Genomic DNA, 18,299 nt, shown 5'->3' with positions numbered 1-18,299 from the left:
AACTGCCCTGTTTTAGCTCAACATATGATTGATTGACAGGTGAGTAGGCGTTTCTTTAATGGATCTCCCTCAGCAGCTCCAGTATGTAAGGGATGAGCAAGACAATAACTGAATTATTACATTGAGCTACAGTAGTGGAGGAACACACTTCCATGTCCAGCACTGAGAACAACTGGCAAATCTGTGGAAGCACAGGCAAAGAGCCAGCACCACCATGAGGGTGGCATCAGACCCCACAAGATTACAGCTAGCCAGACAAAACATGAGTTACTAAACAATGAGTTGCTGACAGCCTGGTCTACCAAAGACTCTATAACGGTGCCAATGAAAAGACTGGCAAACAAGGTAGTTGCCGGGCAGGGTGTAGTGGCACAATGGCCCCCTGAGGGGCACAATGATGACTCCAGGGGAGATTGTCCCACCCTATAATCCTGGTACTACTACTTACTAAGAACTATGATGATACATTTTGTACAGAGGAATATATATATTTTTTTTAAGTTTTTTTATTTGCTGTAGTTTGTGTTATATTAAGTAATTATAGGCTACTTCACACAGTAAGAATGAACGTAAGTCTCCTGGAAATCTCTTAGACAGGAAGACATAAGGAGGATCATTGCTTAACAGCACAATGGAAATGCCCAAGTTATTGGAAAGTGGAGATTAGTGGTCTTTATACTTTGAGCCGATTCAGTGTGGGACTAAATGGCACATTTTTGCAAGCGGTACGGATGTTGGTTGGCATTAGTCACACGACCAAGAGCATGAGAATGCCCTCCAAAGGTTTCCCTCATTCATATCACTGGGGTCACGATGAAAGCCCAGTCAGTGTGACAATCCGATGACGTTGGAGCATTCCAAGTTCTTTTGTCTCCTCTAGTCTCTGATACATTCTCACCCTCTTTCTCGCCTTCCCACTGTCTCTCTGTCAGCCGACATCAGCCGTCCATCATATCTTATCCTGCTCCACGTCCCTTTCTTTATCTTTACTTTTCCTTTCCTCTGTTTTTGAGCCGTGAGATTTCTTAGAAAACACACAGCCCTCCAGTTAGCCCTCTGTGACGCAGGAGGGAAGTAAAGGGGGGTCCAGTAAGGGGAGGGTCCAGTTCATGTGCAACAGAAGGTCTCCAGAAAAGGGGAGGGTGATGAGTTTGGCCTTTGGCCGCTTGTGACGCTGCTCACTTGTAAGCTATCAGACGAGACTGACGAAGACCCTGAGAATGCCCAATGTCTCCCGGGTGTCTTTTTTTAGCTACAAAGAATGTGCTAAAAATAGCCCCACTCACGCTTGTTGTCTTTCCTTTTGTCTCATCAGTCTTTAGTTCTTTTTCAGCTGTCCTTGATTAATTTTCTCAAAAAGAGAGAGACACATACCATACTAGTGACCAGGCCTGTTTACATACTTCACTCCTCTTTCCATCCGCTTGTTTTTGTTATTGTTTAGCATCCCCCGGTTTATGTTTTGCCCTCTCCTCCAACACCTACTCTTCCGCCAAGATGAAGAGAGATGGAGAGGCGGTGAAAGATGGAGAGATCCTAGAAGAGATGGAGGTCAAAAAGACATATCTGTGTTATATATATATATAGTCCTTTATAAATACATTTTTATTTAAAAAGTTGGTTTTAGGTTTGTAAAAATGACTTGTTTTCAAAGTATATACGTGTGAATACTAATATTACATTATTTTGATTCATGCTTTAAAAAAGTACATAAATAAACTTAAAACTAGTAATAAAAATTATAATCAAGATATAGTGTCTGAAAAAAGTGCAAAATTTTGCTTCTCAAGTAATAAGGTTGTTTAGATTTTTTTTAAACTGGAAAACAGGAAAAAAACATGTCTTGAGCAAAATGATTTTTGAGACAGACAGGGAAATTGATGGTCTGAGATACAGACAAGACACATACAATGACAGGTGAGGAAAGAATGTTTAAGCAGACTAAGAGCGGGACGGTCAGCATTCCTGTGTTTGTATGCACGTGCTTTAACAGACTGAACTGAAGTCTGCAAAATGTTAACATGCTCATGAGATGGACAGATGAGACGCAAGAAGAGGGGGGAGAGAGGGTGCAGAGAGTATGGAAAGACTGTAAAATGTTACTTTTTGCGTGGGTTGTCCTCCATCTTCATTCTGTTCTCCTACTTTCTTTCTCTCCCTTGGTCTCTCTCTGACCTTTCGCTCATTCAAAAGTCTTTATTCTAGTGCATGTAAAAAATATAGAATGTATTAGTAAATAAACGAAAATGAATCAAAAAACACAACTTCATACAAATGATTTAAGCAAGGAGAAATAGTTTCTTTTATTTCCTCTTTTCCATTAAAACATATTTTTTATTTCACCTACTGACCTAACCACCAGCACACTCATTCTTAATGTCAAATCTTAATGTCTTCCAGCAAGCAGCTTGCATCAGTGTGTGTTTGTGTGCGTAATATTGGCACACTCCTGCCAAGCTCTAAGGACCGGAAGACAGCTACTGCCATGCGTAATTTACAACTACTTATTACCATTTAGGAGGATTTTCGTAACCAGATTGAGCCATTGTTTGTATGTGTGTGTTAAGGAAATAAAATATCATGACACTCCAATACGTCAGATTTTAAGAGATAAATTCAAAGTGAGTTAGTTGTAATCCAACTCTGTGTGTACGTATGTGTGTGTCTGTGCGTCGGCAAGACAAAATGTAGTGAATTATAAGGCTGGGCATTGATACATGTTTCCAGATTTGATTCGATTTTGATTTAAGTGGGTATGTTTTTGTTACAATGCCCATTTTGCTTGTATAATATAAACTCTTTCTCAAGTAATGCTGTGAATTTTACAGGGACCTTGTAACTTGGAACATTGCGAGAATGTTAATTAAAAAAAAGTATTAGTTAATTTAATGTATTATTTATTAAGTTTATTTATTTATTTAATTTATTAAAACACTTATATCTGTTAAATAGATTAACTGTTGATCAATTTCTATTTATTTAACAAATGTAATAATCAACTCACCACCCCCCCCCCCCCCCTCCCAAAATCAAAGAGTTCAATTTTTCAAATTTCAAATGAGTAATTTCTTTATGATCTGGACTACGCTGGCTGAGCTATGTTTTGATTCTCAAACAAGATCCAATTCATAGGAGTCAATTGATTGTGAATCAGACTACATTGTTTTTTAATATATGTTTTCAATGACAAAAAAACTGTTCATAAGAGTCATTTAAATGTGAATTGAAACTGCATGCTATATGAGCCTAGGAGTGCAACTCAATAGAGAAGTGTTTTCTTGCCATTAGTTACTTGTATACATCCTTTGTTATCTTATATTTAATTAAAGATCTTGGGATTTCAAAAAAACAAATAATATTAATCAGAAAATCAATATTTTGAATACTAAATATTGGATTGTAAACTTCCTAATAAAAAAAATTTACTGTTCTCCCCCATGTGCCTGAATATCATTTGGCAGAGGTGTAATCCAGCAGTTTTGTGTGTGGTTTCCTGTGCACGTGTGTTCGTACATGCTTGTGTTTGCAGCATTGTGAGACCGATTCTGAGACGTCATTTTATTGCCCAATGATTATCTTCCTGCAGTGTGTCATTCTTTCTCTCTCTCCCCCCTTTTGCTTTTCCCATAGAGCTATTAACACACTCAGTTGCTCTCTGACGTCTGTAGAGGGGCACACAGTTTGGGAAAGGTGAAGGGGGCTTGCCAGATTGTTGCTCTGGACACACCTCTTTCTTCTCTGCCAAACAAAGAATGGGAGCAGTCAGCGAGGGTCAAAGGACATTAACAACATCCTGTCATAAGAATTATCTGTCTTTTTCACTGTATTTATACATCCTCCCACATACGCACACACATTGATCTTCCTGCAGACACTCTCACTTTTTTTTCCTCTTTTTCTTTCTCAACACCTCTGACATTGTGAAATTCCCTTGGGGGTTTGATGAGATGGTAGAGAAATTATTCAAATATATCAGATCGTGCTTTTGCAGGTATTTAGTGTCATACACTGCTCTGCCAACTGATGATATTGGTGTGTGCGTGGTTCTGGTATATCCTATGTTATGGACAAATGTCCCCACAAAGATGGCAATATCTGAATTATCTTGTCCTTGTGCGAACGTTTTTTTTTTTTTTGGTCCACATGAGGAAAATAGCTTATAAATCATACTAAATTATGTTTTTTGAAAATTTCAAAGTTTTCTTTGATGGGTATATTTAGGGCTAGGGGATAGAATATACAGTTTATACAATATAAAAATCATTATGTCTGAGGAATGTTATCTCCCCATAAAACATGACAACCAATATGTGTGTGTGTGTGTGTTCATGACTGAGGCGGTGATATGCAGTCATGCATGGAACAATCATAATTATGGCCTAAAACACTGGAGAACAGAATATTAAACAAAGTATGATTTATTTTGCTGCTACGTATATTTAAACATCCTTACTTTTATCAAATCATGTTATTGCCAATTTCAGACTGGTATAAACTTATTCCGTAACACTGAGTAATAAAATTATTCATCCCCAACATGCACATTGTTAAACTAAAACATTTAGCATTCCTAAAATAGTTTTCCATTCAAGACAAATAAATGGTTCCACAAATATATGGTTGTAATTGCACATGCAGTTTGGCAGTAAAAAACAAAGTAGACTAAAGCCAAATGATGGTGAACTGCTTTGAGGTTTTGTTTTGGGAAATGAAAGTGTGATTATGATTATGAATGCCGTGAAAAATGTTATCAAATGTTACCAATTAAGAACAGACGTGACATGAAATATTAATATGAGTTACATTTATAAAAAATTATTTTACTCACATTTATGAATTTGGCAGGTGCTTTTTTCCAAAGCAACTTACAATACAGTTTACTTAATTTTTTCAGTTCATGGAACACATACGCTGGGAACCGAGTTCATGACTTTAGCTTTACTAGCGCCATGTAAAAAAAAAACTTTACTACACTAAAAAAAGTCAGTAATTTGTACAGTAAAATTATTTTTTTTAAAGAACTGGTTATTCGCATTATAGTTTTACTGTAAAATGTATGTTTTTTGAGTAAAACTATGAATTACTGCATAAATTAATTAATACAATTTACAGGGATAAATGGTAAAGGACGTTCTTAGAAGTCCCTGCATGACACATCACAAATGAATATTGTCTCACTTAGTCCAGAGGATGATTTTAAAGATGCAAGAGTTTAAAAAACAAAAAGGGTTTATTAAATAAAACAAACTCAGGTAATCCAAAGATAAAGAGCAGGGAACGAAGCACCGTGTAGACACAAATAATACCGGTTAATAACACAAATAATAACGATAGTACTGGACATCTCAACTGAGAACAAAGAACTTAAATACGCAGTGATGATGACTAAATAACGAACAGGTGTGATGATTGAAAGAGTGTCCATGACAAGTAATGACTAGCAGGAAACTAGACCAGAGAAAACTTTTACTAGAAACAGACTAAAAGTCCATGAAAATGAAACAAAATACACAGATCATGACAGAACACCCCCTCCGGGGAGGCGTTGCCTTGCGCCAAGATGGCTTGAGGGAAGAAGGGTGGAGGTTCAGGAGGAGAACGAGGGACCGGGGTGGCGCTGGAAACCCATAGGGGGGCAGTTGGGAGGAACCACGGCAGAGCTGACAGCAGAAGAACCCATGGAGGAGATGATGGGAGGAACTATGGAGGAGATGATGGGAGGAACTATGGAGGAGATGATGGGAGGAACTCTGGAGGAGATGAATGGGAGAAACTATGGAGGAGATGATGGGAGGAACTATGGAGGAGATCATGGGAGGAACTATGGAGGAGATGATGGAAGGAACTATGGAGGAGATGATAGGAGGAACTATGGAGGAGATGATGGGAGGAACTATGGAGGAGATGATGGGAGAAACTATGGAGGAGATGATGGGAGTAACTATGGAGGAGATGATGGGAGGAACTATGGAGGAGATGATGGGAGGAACTATGGAGGAGATGATGGGAGGAACTATGGAGGAGATGATGGGAGGAACTATGGAGGAGATCATGGGAGGAACTATGGAGGAGATGATAGGAGGAACTATGGAGGAGATGATGGGAGGAACTATGGAGGAGATGATGGGAGTAACTATGGAGGAGATGATGGGAGGAACTATGGAGGAGAGCATCCAGGGAAGAACGGGCGGCCGACGAGATCCCAAAGTGACCCAAGAGACGGCCATGAGGAAGTCGACCCACCGTGGCAGTGATGGATGGTGGAAACAAGATAGTCATTTGAGCCCAAACAACAGCAATTATGCCTGGAGATGGAGTCTGTGGGGCCGAGAGACCCAGTGACGCAGAAGGACTGGGAGACCAAGTTATAGTCCCGGCGACGAGTGGCTGAAGTGGAGCCAGGGGGCCGGAGGACTGAGGTGACGCTGGTGGAGCCTGAGGAATGGAGAAGCCCGACGGAAACATTGGGGTGGATCGATGGAGTGCAGCAGACAGGAAGTCCGTGGTGATGGTGGGGCGACGATTGACCAAGATGGAGACTGTGGGATGAGGGAGCACAATGGAACCGAAGGGACGGTGGTCCCATGTGGAGCCGAGGAGCCAGGGGAGAGGCAACTGGTTAACGGGCCGAGGTGAAACTGGGAAGGACCTCTGGCTTCTCCTTCGGGACGGATGTGGCTGCTGGCTCTGCCTCCTAAGCAAGCATTGCCTCAGGCTTGATCTGTGTGCTGGGTCTGGCTCTGGGCTGGTGACTAATGTAGAGTGTGGCTGGACGCTGGACACGAAATCTTCTTCCTCTTTGCCTACTCCAAAAGAAGATCCGTTGGACAGCCTCCAGCAGGAGTTTTCTCACGGCATCACCAACCAGATCTCCTCGTCGAGTCCGATATAAACCCCTCCATGAGCGTGATGTTGATGCAATAAGTGAGGTGGCAGATGCCGACGAATTCTTCCACATACTCCTCCAGGTCTCTTCCTCCTTAGGAGATAAAAATCACAACCCTGTTGGCCTTGAGCAAGCTCCCCATGGAAGCTACATGAATGGAGGAAATCTTCATCTTCACTTCTTTGTTGGTCCGGTATTCTGTCTGACTTAGTCCAGAGGATGATGATAAAGATGCAAAAATAGTTTAAATAACAAAAGGGGTTTTAAATAATACAAACTCAGGTAATCCAAAGATAAAGAGCGGGCAAAATAACAGTGTGTAGCCACAAACACACGATAGAACAGGACAACTAAACCAAGAAGAAGATGCACTTAAACACACAGTGATGATGACTAAATAATGAACAGGTGTGAATAAAAGAGTGTCCATGACAACTAATGACTAGCGGGAAACTAGGGGTGCGTCCCAATTCGCATACTATCCGTCCTAAATAGTATTCGGAAATAGAATTAGTACGTCCCGAATCGTAGTATGTTGAAATGAGTATTCCAAAGATACCCAGATGGTCTACTATTTCCGGTCAGAATCCGAAGTGCAGATCGATGCACACTATAACGGCTAATATTGCCCACAATCCATCGAGCGTTGGACGAGGATTCGGTTAAAACTACAAACACGAGTGACAAGTGTTAAAAAACTACACACATGGAGGACACGCGAGTCCGCCGGTTATGTAGAGAGGTTTAGATAAAGGGGTTTGAGTGATTAATTATCAGTATCTAACCTGACGAAAATGTATTTATTTAATGTTGTCTACATTATATTGCATCTGCAGCAGCATTGTGAACTTTGTAAAGATACGTTTAGCCATTTACTTTTAAATGCATCATTATATTCAAATGGGAAAGACATGAGGAGAGTCTCCACATGAAAGACCCACGACTGGCAGATGAAAGTGCTATTACATTTCTCTCCGAAACGGTAGGAAATTAAATTAAATTGTATGGTGGACTTAACTGTGACAAGATGATTGACAGGGCAGTTTACAGTGACAAGATGCACGCAACAGATCGGTCCGTTAAAGATGATGAAGTAGTATGTCCCAAAGCTTGACTACACTTTTGCTACACACTCAAAAGTATGTACTTTTTCTTCATAAAAAGAGTACATACTTTTAGGGCATAGTATAAGTAGGAAAATTGGTATGCAGCATAGAACAAAGGGAACAGAAAACTAAAGAGAAACAAACTAAAAGGTGGGGAGAAGCAGCTCATTTGCATTTAAAGGGACACATACAAAAACTGAGCATTTTTGCTCACAACCAAAAAGGGGAAAATTTAACAAGCTATAATAAATGATCTGGGTGGTATTTCGAGCTGAAATTTCACAGACACATTCTAAGGACACCATAGATTTATAGTACATCTTGTGAAAAGGGGCATAATATGTCACCTTTAAGGTTAATTGCATTATATATCTAAAGATCTAATCATCTACACTTTTCACCAATTTCACTTTCATTGTGTGGTAAAGTGCAAGAACATTCTGCTAAACTTCTTTTGTGTTCCACAAACAAAAGAAAGCCATAAATAATAATAAATCACTGTTCCTTTAAAAAAAAAATTGCAATGTTCATGCACTTAAGCATTATCTGTGAAATGAAACAAAAAAGAATATACTCTTTCTAGAACTTTTAAGTTTTATTCTTGAGTTCCACTGTTTTACTGAGTTTAACCATCAGTCTCCCTAAGCCTACTGCCCATTCCTGAGGAAAGTAAACATCTTTTTTTAACAGTAGTTCTTAAACTCAGCATTTTACCCACCTGTTGAAATTCATTAGTGCCTTAATTGTTCCAATTAAGCTTCTGCCGTCTTGCCTAGGGTGCTGACACATCAAAGGAATCTATTAAAAAAGACAACAAAAACCATTTCTGAGTTGTGAGCCTGTTGGCCAATGAAACAGTGTGTGTATTATTGCGTGCTGCAGTGTATGTGTATTTTTAGGAGGGGAGATCTGGCAGCGTGTGAACATGGACATAATGAATGTGTGTGTGTGTGTGTGTGTGTGTGTGTGTGTGTGTGTGTGTGTGTGTGTGTGTGTGTGTGTGTGTGTGTGTGTGTGTGTGTGTGTGTGTGTGTGTGTGTGTGTCTCATAATAGGGGATATTACAGTAATGAGGTACCAGGATGTCTGGACTCTTATTGCTCCCCACCTGTGTCTCACTTCCCCCGTGATCGAGGAGTGTGTGCGAATGTGTGGGAGTTGGTGTAATGTCTGTAAAGTTTGTGACCGGACAGCTCAGACTACCGGTCTTCCCTCTGGAGCGTTCAGTGATCAGTGATGTGACGGGCTGAAAAGCAGGACCACACACTCACACACACACGCATACAGCAAAGCAATCACCACTGATTGGTAACCCGCTAACACCCCCCCCCCCCACACACACACACATAATCAGACACACACGCCCTTTGGATTAGGGACTTAAACAGACTCACCAACAACCACCCAAGAGACCCCCATCAGGGCATGCAGGCAGAGAGAGTCGGTGAGTGACTAACTTCACTCTTTCTTTTATTCTTTTCCCAGCTGTGTCTTCAAACGGCTCTTTGATGTGGGAAATTAAAAGAGCGAGTGTGTCAATATCTCCCTCCATCCCTCCATCGCTCCTGCACACTCATCCATTTCCCTTCCTTCAATCTCTTCCTCTCTCCTCTCTTTTTTCTTTACGGCTGACCCAACAAAACCAGAATGTGACCCTGCAACCACATTACATCCACACACCCTGTGTGCGTGTGAGTGTGTTTGTGTGTGTGTGAGAGAGAGTGTATGAGAAAGTGGGAAAATTAATGCTTGTGTGTGAACAGGGCTTTATGTATGGATAAGTGTGAGTGAGGATGCTGCAACCATCAAAACTGGGGGATACGTTTCATTAAACATACTGTCATTAAATGTAAGCTTCATGAAAAATGGTGTACGATTTTTCTATATGAAACCAGCATGAATATAAAAAGTAAATTTTTTATTCTAATGTAGCTTGAAATGTGTTTAAAAAGATTTAAAAAATGTTTATTGTGGAAACTCTTATTTGTCATTTATTTGACCTATGATCCATCAAAAGTGCCAAGAAAATGGAGGACTTTTTATGGGATTAGGATGCAGGCTGGATGTAAACCCCAGTGCCTGCACTGTGCCATAGCTCCAGTGTTCCCCCACTTTTTGTCAGATAATCATTCCCATACCTTAACATTCCCCCCCTCTCACACATTTCGTTCCTACATCCCTGAGTGAGTTTTTCTTCTCTTTCGTGAATATGGAAAGGTCAGCTATTAATGCCGCATGTGTATGTAAGGTTGCATTAACCCCTCAGCCATACTTTCTCTCTGTCTGGAAACTCCTCTCTGCTCCTGTTGCAACACTGTGCTATGCTTTATTGCATGTGACTCTGTGTTTCCAGTGCCGTGCACTGGTTTCTGTATATGCTAAATTATCCTTCCCCCTCTCCCTCTTTCTCTTACTCTGCCTGCCTCTCTTTTTCGCTCTTGAAGGGTTAGTGCTAATGTTCTGCAAATTCCCTAACTGTTACTATGCAACACCTTTCTCTTTTATTCCTTCTCTCACTCTTTCCTTTACCCTGGAGAGAAATAAGAGGGAGCGTCAGTGAACGAAAAGGGTGGAAATAACAGACTGCTGTCTCAGGAGCGAAGTTTGAATAGGTGTGTGTATATGGTAAATATGCGCAATGCAGCGTCCCCCTTTACATTACATTATGCAAATAATGCAGCCTATTTATTTATTCCTAATATAACGGGGCTGAGAGAAAGACAGAACGGGAGAGTTATCAAACTCAAGAGTGACTGATACAAAATGAAACAATGGGCTTTTTAAACTTTTGCAGTGATAAAGGGAGAGAGGGGAAGAGATCTGCAGATTAAAAGATAAAGAGATGGACGATTTGATTGCCATAGCGGGATGGTGCAGAGGAAGAGAGATAGCAGGAGAGATAGGCAGACCTAGAGAATATGATATTGCCAGAGAAAAAAAATAAAAACAACAGAAACTTCTTTTTTTTTCTTTCTTTCAAAAATTCGCAAAAGGAGACAGACAGTGCCGAGGGGCGGGAAGCGCGCTCTGAGAAGGCGAATGTGTGTGTGTGAGAGTGTTTTTATGAATGAAGTGGTGACTCAGGATGTGTCATACCCCCGTCTTTATAAAGGAAGTTTTAAACAAGCCTAAACATTTCACTTCGCGAAAAATTAGACTTACCCTCGCATCCTTCTCTCTCTCTGTCTCTCCCTCCATACACCTCTCTGACCCTCGCCGTGTCTCTTTCCATCCTCACTCGCGTTTGTTAAAACTAAACAACTATTGGAACTGGACACAGTCAGGTTTTGGTGCTGTTTTCTTGTTCTCGTTAATCCTACACTTCTGTCATTCATTAATTTTCTTCCTCACCTCACGCTCTCCCTCTGTAAACTACTGTCGCGAGCCGTTCGCGCGGATACTGAGAGAGAGAGACGAACTTTGGAGCACGTGACAACATCTGGAGCTTCATTTATTTATTCATTTTATACGTTTGTTTGTTTGTTTATTTGTCTGCGTATTTATTTGCAACTTATCTGCTTTTTAAAACAAGGACCTGGACAAATATGAAATGTAAGTGTCAAATTGTTTATAGCCTACATTCGCTCTGTAGCCTAACCTTTTTCCTTTTTTTATCACCGTCTCTAATTTGCTATTTCCACTGTTGCGATTGACACTTGTTGCTTTAACTCTTCTAATCGCCTTTTGTTATTAAAACACCCTCTGTTTAAGTAATTTATGCCGCCTAAGATAAAACTATGCCTAACTAGTAAGCATCCCTACTGATTTATTGAACTGACAAGCCTTCAATGTGATTTATAAATGCGGGACTTTTTAATGGAAACCTGTTCGAGATGTTAGTGTTAATGTGTAAAGTTAGTTTGACAGGATAATGAATAGAGGTGCTCGCGGTTAGTTCATTAGGGAAGCATTTATCATGTCGACAGGAATAATGGATCAAGTGTTACTCGCTCAGGGCGCACGTCAGCTTCAGCGGACCGCTTCTTCTTCTAAGTCTGATGCAACATGTGCGATTCTCCCCAAAAGATGAAAGAAGTGTCCTCTGGGCTAAGACTATTGATATGCTTTTTGAACGTGTGGAAACACGGCCCCATTATAAGAGTGGCACGGGCTCCTGGGACGAACATTGGAGTGTTGTTTATAGCTGTGCATCAATGATTTGCTCTCCTCCGCAGTGCTGGGTGACTCCTCCTCATCGCTGCTCCTCTCGCTGCTGTTGGCTCAACTGCATCTGTTAGCATCTGCCTTCCCTGCCCACCCCCGGAGGATCCAAACCGACTTTGACAAGCTGACTAATCAGACCAGACACCTTCTGAAGCTGACTCAGGACCTACTGGTGAGTTGATCTGCTGTGACACCGGGAGAGGAAGCTCACACTGTACTCAGAGATGCTGATGATGATCAGATCTTGATCTGAGCCTCTGAACAGCTGGGCTATAATAATGCTCCTTGCAAAAGATTTGTGGACAGGAATTGGCTTATCTCTGGCGCTTTCGCTCACACACAAACATGCGCACACACCCATCAATCGGCTTTTTATTCAGCTGGCTCATATTAGAGCTGAGATAGCAGATTGCGGTAGCTTTGAGTCCATGTGGGAGCAGATAAGGCTCATTACTGTTGCCTCTATCTGACAAAAAAAAAAAAAAACAGATCCCTTGATTCAGGCCCAGCAGCAGGGCTGACATCCCAGACACCATCAAAGATCGCAATGTAACATTCATAAACTTTCAACCTAATGAGCCTGAACCTACGGGATGGGGGTTAAACACGATCTGCATGGCTCAGAACGAGCCTTGTGCTTGTATCCAGCGCTCAGACCATCTGAGAGCGAAATGCTGTGGGCTTTAGTCAGGTTTTTGTGGTTGCTATGTGATGGAGATCTGTACTTTGAGGGTCTTGAACCCACATTGCCCCCCTCACCTCTCCAAGGCCCCCCTTTCCTACCTCGGAAACATAAACAGATCCTTGTTCCCATGGTAACTTACTTGGAAGTCCTGTTTACCAGCATGGGTGAAGCACGTGGCACAAAAAGGTGAAAAGTACAGTGATGCCTTCTATGTAGTTCCACTGTAAATGAAAATGTTAACAGATGTACTGCTTAATGGCGTAGGATGAGGCTTGATTATTTGTTGGAATACGATTCCAGATCATTGGGGTTCGTATTAAAAGGGATAGTTCAAAAAAAGAAAAGAAAATTCTGTCATAATTTACTCACCCTAATTTTGCCAGTATGACTTTATTCTGTGGGACACACACAAAAAAGAGAGAGAACTGAAATAAAAAAACAAATGTATTTTAATATTTTATATTTTAAACAACAAAAAATAATAAAAAGGAATGCAACAAAATTACTATAAAAATAAAAGCTAATTCAAAATGTAAAATATAAACTATGATAGTATATAAATGAAACTAAAATAAAATTGGAATGTTTTAAACATTCTTCAAAATATCTTGTTGCTGTGTGTTACACTGAAGAAAGAAAGTCATACCGTTTTGGCATGACATGAGAGAGAGTAAATGATGATAGAACTTTTTATTTTCATTTCTACCCCTTTAAGATATATTTCTGCTGTTATTTTGACCCTGCATAGTCTTTGGTTCCAGTTTTCATTGAGATTATGTGTAACTCAAATGATTACTCATCTCGAACAGGACAGATTTTCCTTCGAGCACAGAGAATCACCTGATCTGAATCCATCACTTATGGATCCAAAATCCCATGCCACCTCTTCCAGCTCTTTGCTTCAATTAGACACAATAATGGTTGTTGTGAGTATGTGTGCGTCTTGTATATAAGGGAGTTTTGCGTCTGCCGCCTTGTATATGTGCACCAGATGTTACAGCAGAGAACTCTATCAAAGACCCCACTGGTGACAAAAGGGCCCGACACACTTTGAAAAACATTTTGTTAGTTTTTCAATGACATGAAGCATTTATTTTGGTTTCTTTTCTTCTTGCATGGAGTTCCACTTTACAGGGGTCAAGGCTAGGAAAGAAAAATAGAATGGGAGTCGACGGAAAGTCCCCACAAGAAAGCTATAAAACTCTGTGTGTGCGTGTATGTACAGAATGTGTTACTGTTACTTGTGTGAGGTGGTGAGAGTGTGTATACATGCGATGTTTGTATGACCGTGTGTGCGTGCCGGTGAGAGTGTGCATGTTGTAAATACTTGTGGTCTGTGTAGGTGTGGGGCTGCTTGTTTAGCTTTCGGTCTCCACAGCAAAGTGTCCTGATAAAAATCACTCCGATTTATCACATTCCCGTATTTGCATTCAGGAAGACGGGAGGAGGGAGGGCACAAGAATCAGTCGAGTGAGGTCATGATCCAAACGGAGAGAGTGGGGTGGGAGAAGGGGACATGCGACCGAGGAGATAAAGAGATCAGAGAGTGCTCTGGATGAGAGACACACAACAAGTGCTCATGTGTGTGATGATAGTCCCACTAAGATGGACAATTGAGCTAAAGGATGGATGTGTCATCATTTGGCTGCTACGAGCCTAGATAGAGAAAATAGAGGGATGCAGAGCTGAGGGAGCACAAAAACAACAACAAACCAAGGAAAAAACACATCATTCCAAACAGAAAGCTGGCTTGAGCACGCTATTATTTTCGTCACGTTGACCTCTGATTGGTCTGCGATGTTGTTTTCCTCTTCTGACGGGGCTTGAAAGACACAAGGGGAGCATTACACCTGTCATTTTATCAGCACTCATTAGCGCTCACAAACAACCCTTCGGATAACTTGTAAACAGTCTCTGATTCGTTCACTTGGCGGCCACATTAGGAACCACAGATATTGTAATGCATTGTCTAAACACGGACGAGAGCAAGTTAGGGTCACTCGTTGCCCCTTATGATGTCTTACAAACACCTGAGTTTGTTTCTGTCTCCCTCTAGTGCAACGTGATGACAGTGCAGCAAGGCACGGACCGGCCCATACGTCATGGCACCTTTTTTTAGTCCTGACCCTGGAGTTTCCCTGCAGCCCAGTGTTGTCTATTCCACTTTAAACTCCTTAGTCATTGCTTATGTTGTTATTCTTCCTCTTGAAAACATCCTGTGGCTTCAGGTCACGAACTTGAATTGTCTAGGTTCAGAAGTTAAAGCTCGGGGAACTCTGGGTTACTGCCGTTCCCTGTAATTCTGCGGTGGTTCTGCTAGTGGATGCCAGTCATTTCATTTCTGGCACTACTGTTACTCTTTTGTTTTGATTGTTGAGTTCAAAGTTGGGGATCTAGAACTTAGGTGTGACTAGAGAAAAGTGCCATGACGTTTCCATGTGTGTGCAATATGCAGTTTTTAACTTTTTATTGATGCCAGTTCTGCCTTTTTTCCTTTCTTTTCAGAAAGACCCGGTGTTTGGTGCAGAGATTGATCACCACAGGTTCAAGTCTCTTCCAGCGATCAGCAGCAGAGTCAGCGACCTCACCACTCTGGAGGTGTGTATGAGGACAAAAAGGCCCTCGTGCTGCCATTTATTTTCATTATTTACCTCTTTAACAGGTCAGAGCCATCCCAAGCAAGGGGGTCCCAATTGGTCGTTTCATAATTGCGGGGCCTGGGAGTCCCTAATGCATGGGTCGCACCAGTTGCACTGCCCTATGGATGGCCCTTTTTCTGTCTGCTTGTACAAAGTAGTTCTTTGGTTAGTTTGCTATGACATTATCATGTTGTTTTGTTCTGCATTATTTTATTAATGTTCTTTTTGTCTCTTTCTCTTTTTCTCTCTTGCAGTTCAAGCCCACTCTTTCTCAGCTCCATGCGGACTTGAAGTCCTTCGAGCACCATTTTGAGTGGCTGAACAAAATAACACGGAAGCAGCACCACAACTCAGTACCAAAGTTGACGGACATGATCTCCCACATTAGGAGCCTCATAAACTCCTTACAACGTCAGGTACGTGCTCAGACGCACATCTCTCAGTAAACAATACAACTGTTTCAAGATTGGCTTATTTCTTGTTTATAAAACCTCCAAAATGTAGTAAAAATATAAAGTATAATACTCAATCAAAGGTTTACGGTCAGTAAGATTTAAAAAAAAGAAAGAAAAAGAAATGTATACTTTCATTCAGCAAGGATGCATTAAACTAATCAAAAGGGACAGTAAAAACATTTATAATGTTACAAATTATTTTTTGTTTCAAATATACTCTTGATCGTAGATTCTATTGATCGTAGAATCCTGAAAAAAAAAAGTTTTTCCATGGTTTCCACAAAAATGTTAAGCAGCACAGCGGTTTTCAACATTGATAATAATGAGAAATGTTTCTCGAGTAGCAAATCAGCATATTAAAATGATTTTTGAAGGATCATGTGACACTGAAGACCGGAGTAATGATGCTAAAATTTCAGCTTTGCCATCACAGCAATTGTATATTTTAAAATAGGCCTATATTAAAACAGAAAACTGTACTTTTAATTTGTAAAAAAAAAAATCATAATATTGCTGTTTTCACTGTATTTTTAATCGGATAATGCAGCCTTGGTGAGAATCAAAAACTTTAAAAAATCTTACCAACACCAAACTTTTGAACAGTCGTGTATAATAGAATATATATATATCCAGACGGTTGTCATGGGGGGACCGCACTGTGGTTGCAGCCGTTGTGTGTGCTGACGCGTGTTAACACTAGACAGAAGGAGATTTACATCACCATATGGAAAGAAGCGTAAATGGATGGAGAAGCATAGGTTACTGTAAAGTAATGTCTTAGTTGGTGCTTATCCTGGCGAAAGCCGAGTACAAATCAGCATGAAGTTTTAACATCACCTCTCGTGTAATGGAAATCATTAAAACTAATATATATATATATATTTAATTTATGATTTATAGTTACATGGAAATATCATCGGTGCATTCATGGTTGTGACTTTTGTTTTTTTTACATTTCAGATGACCAGAGCAGAGGCTCCCCGGCTCCCCGTTCCCTCTCCTTCACTTCCACCTAATCCCGCCTTTCACTGGGAGGTGGTTCAGTCCTCTCAGGAACTCCTGCAGCAGTTCCGGCTCTTCTGTGACTGGGCCTCACGAGTGTTCCTTACCCTTAAATCTAGATTACCAGCATGAGGAAACTGAACGCTATCATGCAAAAAGAAAAAAGAAAAACCTCAGTGGTGAACATTCTCTTTACAATACAGCAAAAAAGGCAAGGACTCGATCATTATTACAGTCCAGGGATGGACTGGCCATAGGGAGCAACGGGACTTTTCCCAGTGGGCTGGGTCGACTTGTTGGAAAATAATGAAAGGATGGAAGTTGAATATTTCAACTTATTCTCTCCTACCCATTCACAACCTACCCTTGTTCAGCCTCATTCAAACCTCCATTACTGTTCGCTACAAACCAACTATAAGCATGAGAGTGAATCTGTGCCTAACACAATTCTGCATTTCCAGTCATGCACAATAATGATTATTGCATATGGAAGCAGGAAGACAATAATTGATTTGGCCTAATTTTATTTCAGAATGTTTTCTATCATCTGAAATGTTGTGCCATAGAAGTATGAACTCTCAAAAAATAGGGTCCAGTCCCAGTCCCAAGATAGGGGTAAATTGAGTCATAAAAAGGGGCACATTAAATCATCTGACCCCATATCGGACAAACAAAAGTTGAATCATGTGAGAAAGATTTAAACATCCCCCAATGCTTTGTGCGATGTTGTAGTGGCCGATTATCTGTGGTGGGTTGTGATGGGCCTTGTATGTCCCAGGCCCATTTAATTTTAGTCCCAGTCCATCCCTGTCACAGTCTGAAGCCTGATCATTGAAGGAGTCCGATCTGAAAATAACAGTGCACTCCAGTCGACATCCTGCTTCTGACGCTCCATTTAACCGTAAATCTTCCTTTGCCTTTTCTTTTTTATACAATTAATTTTTCAGAACTATTCGTTATTTATGTATTTATTTATTTATTGACTAGTTATTTATTTGATGATATTATTTATTTGATTTCTTGATACACGTCAACATTGTCAACATTCTTTCATTTGCAAGTCAAGAAGTGTACTCTTTCTTATTTTATCTTTCAGCTTCAATTGTACCACACACACACACACACACACACACACACACACACACACACACACACACACACACACACACACACACACACACACACACACACACACACACACACACACACACACACACACACACACACACACACACACACACACACACACACACACACACACACAAAAGCTTAATTTTTATGTCTCTTATTAAACTGATTGTATTTTTATACAATTCAATTTCCTAGGTTACAGTTCTCTGCAAACTAGATGTAGCAATATTTT

At 40.6% G+C, this 18,299-nt stretch overlaps 1 protein-coding gene and 1 long non-coding RNA gene across 3 annotated transcripts; one reads left to right on the top strand and one right to left on the bottom strand.

The window, feature by feature from the left end:
• Positions 1 to 479: 479 nt before the first annotated feature.
• On the bottom strand, positions 480 to 17,009 carry LOC143713843 (uncharacterized). 2 transcript variants are annotated; one of them, XR_013195319.1, is made up of 4 exons: positions 16,888 to 17,009; positions 8,711 to 8,790; positions 2,104 to 2,201; positions 480 to 1,536 (listed from the first exon to the last, which is right to left on the bottom strand). It is a non-coding gene; the product is annotated as an uncharacterized LOC143713843 (long non-coding RNA). The 2 variants fall into 2 exon arrangements; XR_013195318.1 differs by lacking the exon at positions 16,888 to 17,009 and adding an exon at positions 11,154 to 11,366.
• On the top strand, positions 11,462 to 17,877 carry il11a (interleukin 11a). The gene is made up of 5 exons (XM_077204893.1): positions 11,462 to 11,543; positions 12,167 to 12,327; positions 15,346 to 15,438; positions 15,734 to 15,895; positions 16,895 to 17,877. The coding sequence occupies exons 1-5, from the start codon at positions 11,537 to 11,539 to the stop codon at positions 17,066 to 17,068; spliced, it is 597 nt and encodes a 198-aa protein (XP_077061008.1). The 5' UTR covers positions 11,462 to 11,536; the 3' UTR covers positions 17,069 to 17,877.
• Positions 17,878 to 18,299: the final 422 nt, after the last annotated feature.

This window comes from Siphateles boraxobius, unplaced genomic scaffold (assembly GCF_051911475.1).
Source record: "Siphateles boraxobius isolate OS27281-9 unplaced genomic scaffold, OSU_SipBor_1 12, whole genome shotgun sequence".
Lineage (NCBI taxonomy): Eukaryota > Metazoa > Chordata > Actinopteri > Cypriniformes > Leuciscidae > Siphateles > Siphateles boraxobius.
The sequence above is the reverse complement of the archived record's forward strand: the minus strand, read 5'-3'. Positions and strand labels throughout refer to the sequence as shown.